We start from the raw sequence: 2,500 nt of genomic DNA, 5'->3' as shown, positions 1-2,500 counted from the left end.
TCCAGTGTGCTTTGTGTTCCCTCACTATTTGTCTATCATATCTTTTAGTTCGTTTTTCTACTGTCATTCATTCATTCATCTACTCACTTGTGCTTTGTCGTATTTCACTTTGTCACACCTTTTCTGTTCGTATCTCTGCTCTCTCATTCATTTATTCCTTTATTGCCGCGTGCCTTGTCTTACCCAGTGTCTCTCTCCCTGCAGATATTGTCCCATCTCGTGTGATATTCGCCGTGCTGGGATGCATTGGGTTCATGATTGTGTACGGCCTCAAGGTGAACCTCAGTGTGGCCATCATTGCAATGGTAAGCTTTCCTCCTCCTCTTCTTCTTGTTTCCCTATGTTTCTTTTTTTCTTTTCTTCTCATTTTCACTTGTTTTGTTTTGTGTTTGTTGTCTTTGTTGCTTTTTTTTTCTTCTTCGTTTCTTTTTATTTGTTTTTGTTCTTTATTATTGTTGTTGTCATCTTTATTTTTTCTTTTTTTCTATTTTTTGTGATGATAGTGTGTGTTTTCCTCCTCCTCCTCCTCCTCCTCCTCCTCATGTTTCTTTTCTCTTCTCATTCTCTACTTATCGTTGTCATTGTTTATCATATATTTGTTATTGTTATCATTGTAGCTTCCTCCTCCTCCTCCTCCTTCTCTTGTTGTTGTTGTTCTTGTTGTTCTTGTTGTTGTTCTGTATAATTTACTCTCCCTCTCTTACTTTGTTCTCTTATATTCATTTTATATTTTCTTTATCCTGTATTTATTCATTTACTTATTAATTTATTTAGCATTGCATTCTTTCCTACATCAATTGCGTCTTTATGGATTGCTCCCCTACCTCTTAAGAATGTGTCCTTATTGCGTACCGTCTCCTTTATTATAATTTCTTTATTTCATGACACTCAGGAACAAGAATCTTATCTCAGCTTCTTTTTATTTTCTCTATCTCGCTCTTTCTTTCCACCTCAAGTAGCGAAGTTCAATGGTTTCTCCAACTTGTTCGATCAATAACTGCGTATACATCGTGTGTGTGTGTGTGTGTGTGTGTGTGTGTGTGTGTGTGTGTGTGTGTGTGTGTTTGTGTGTGTGTTATCAGTCAAAAGTTTGTACGTTGGAGATATCTAGACAGGATGTGTGTGAGAGAGAGAGAGAGAGAGAGAGAGAGAGAGAGAGAGAGAGAGAGAGAGAGAGAGAGAGAGAGAGAGAGCCTACATTATGTCTGGTCGTGTGTATCCATCTGTCTATTCTGAACTGATCAACACAAAACATCTGGTGCGGAAATAGATATAAAATAAACAGGTGTAAAATAATTGTATATAACTTGATAGGTGTTGATACAAGCAGGTGCAACAAATAGGTGTGAATATAAACAGATGTAACTTGACCACTTAACCACTTGATTGTCACTTGGCACACCTTTCCTTATTTACCAGTCACTCTGAGACACCTTTACTTGTTCTACACCCACATACAACCTTTAGACTTTGAAAAATATTGTTAAAGTACATTCTTTTTCATCGTTAACTTTCTAGTAGATGTTTTTTTTTATGTAAGATGAAAAAACTAGCCAATGACAACAAAAAAGATAAAAGAAAAACCCACTTAGATGCTAGTCCCCGAACAGGGTCAAGAGAGTTACCCAAAGAATGCATAAATGTCCTGAAACCTTCTTAAATGTGTTCAGGTCATAAGAAGATGGAAACATAGAAGCTGGCAGGGAGTTCCAGAGTTTACCAGAGAAAGGGATGAATGATTAAGAGTACTGGTTAACCCTAGCGCTAGAGAGGTGGATAGAAAGGGATAAATGTCTTGAAACCTCCCTCATAAATGTGTTCAGGTCATAGGAAGCTGGAAACACAGAAGTAGGCAGGGAGTTCCAGAGTTTACCAGAGAAAGTATGAATGACTGAGAGTACCGGTTAACCCTTGCGTTAGAGAGGTGGATAGAATAGGAGTGAGAGGAAGAAGAAAGCCTTGTAAGGACTTCACGTATTCCTTCTGGTGTTGCTAGTTGTTTCATGTCACAGTGATGAGTGGGTGAATTTCTTTTTTTTTTCATCCTCCTCCTGTTTCTCTTTTCTTCTCATTGTCTACTTGTCATTGTTCATCATACGGTGCTGTTATCATCGTAGCTTCCTCTTGTTGTTGTTGTTGTTGTTTATTGTTGTTTATGTAAAAGGGGAAGCTGGCCAAGGGCAACAAAAGATTAAAAGGGTATTGGTGGTGGTGGTGGTGGTGGTGATATCGTTACAGGTGTGTCTTAACAGGTGTCTCTTCGTCTCTTCCTCCCCCAACAGGTGAATCACACGGCAGTAGCTCACGCTCCTTCCCACGACACCCACGAGGCAGACAACATGACCCTTGAAGTGAGTGACGGCCACGGCAACGACTCCGAGGTGGTGGACGACTGCGGGAGGAAGAAAACCAAGGAGGCGCTGGAGGTGAGTGGTGGTGGTGGTGGTGGTGGTGGTGGAGGCGGTGGTGTGAAAGGAATAAATTTTTTCTAACTGTGTCA

General features: G+C 40.0%; 1 protein-coding gene across 3 annotated transcripts in view; it reads left to right on the top strand.

The window, feature by feature from the left end:
- Window positions 1-2,500, top strand: part of LOC123507360 (sialin-like) — a 43,424-nt gene that overhangs the window by 21,902 nt on the left and 19,022 nt on the right. For all 3 annotated transcript variants that reach the window (XM_045260156.1, XM_045260154.1, XM_045260155.1), the window contains 2 exons: window positions 205-305; window positions 2,283-2,426. In XM_045260156.1, the coding sequence (XP_045116091.1) occupies window positions 205-305; window positions 2,283-2,426 (245 nt within the window). The remainder of the gene's footprint in view (window positions 1-204; window positions 306-2,282; window positions 2,427-2,500) is intronic.

Source organism: Portunus trituberculatus, chromosome 22 (genome assembly GCF_017591435.1).
Source record: "Portunus trituberculatus isolate SZX2019 chromosome 22, ASM1759143v1, whole genome shotgun sequence".
Taxonomy (NCBI): domain Eukaryota; kingdom Metazoa; phylum Arthropoda; class Malacostraca; order Decapoda; family Portunidae; genus Portunus; species Portunus trituberculatus.
Note: the sequence above shows the minus strand (reverse complement) of the source record. Positions and strands in the feature narration are given on the sequence as shown.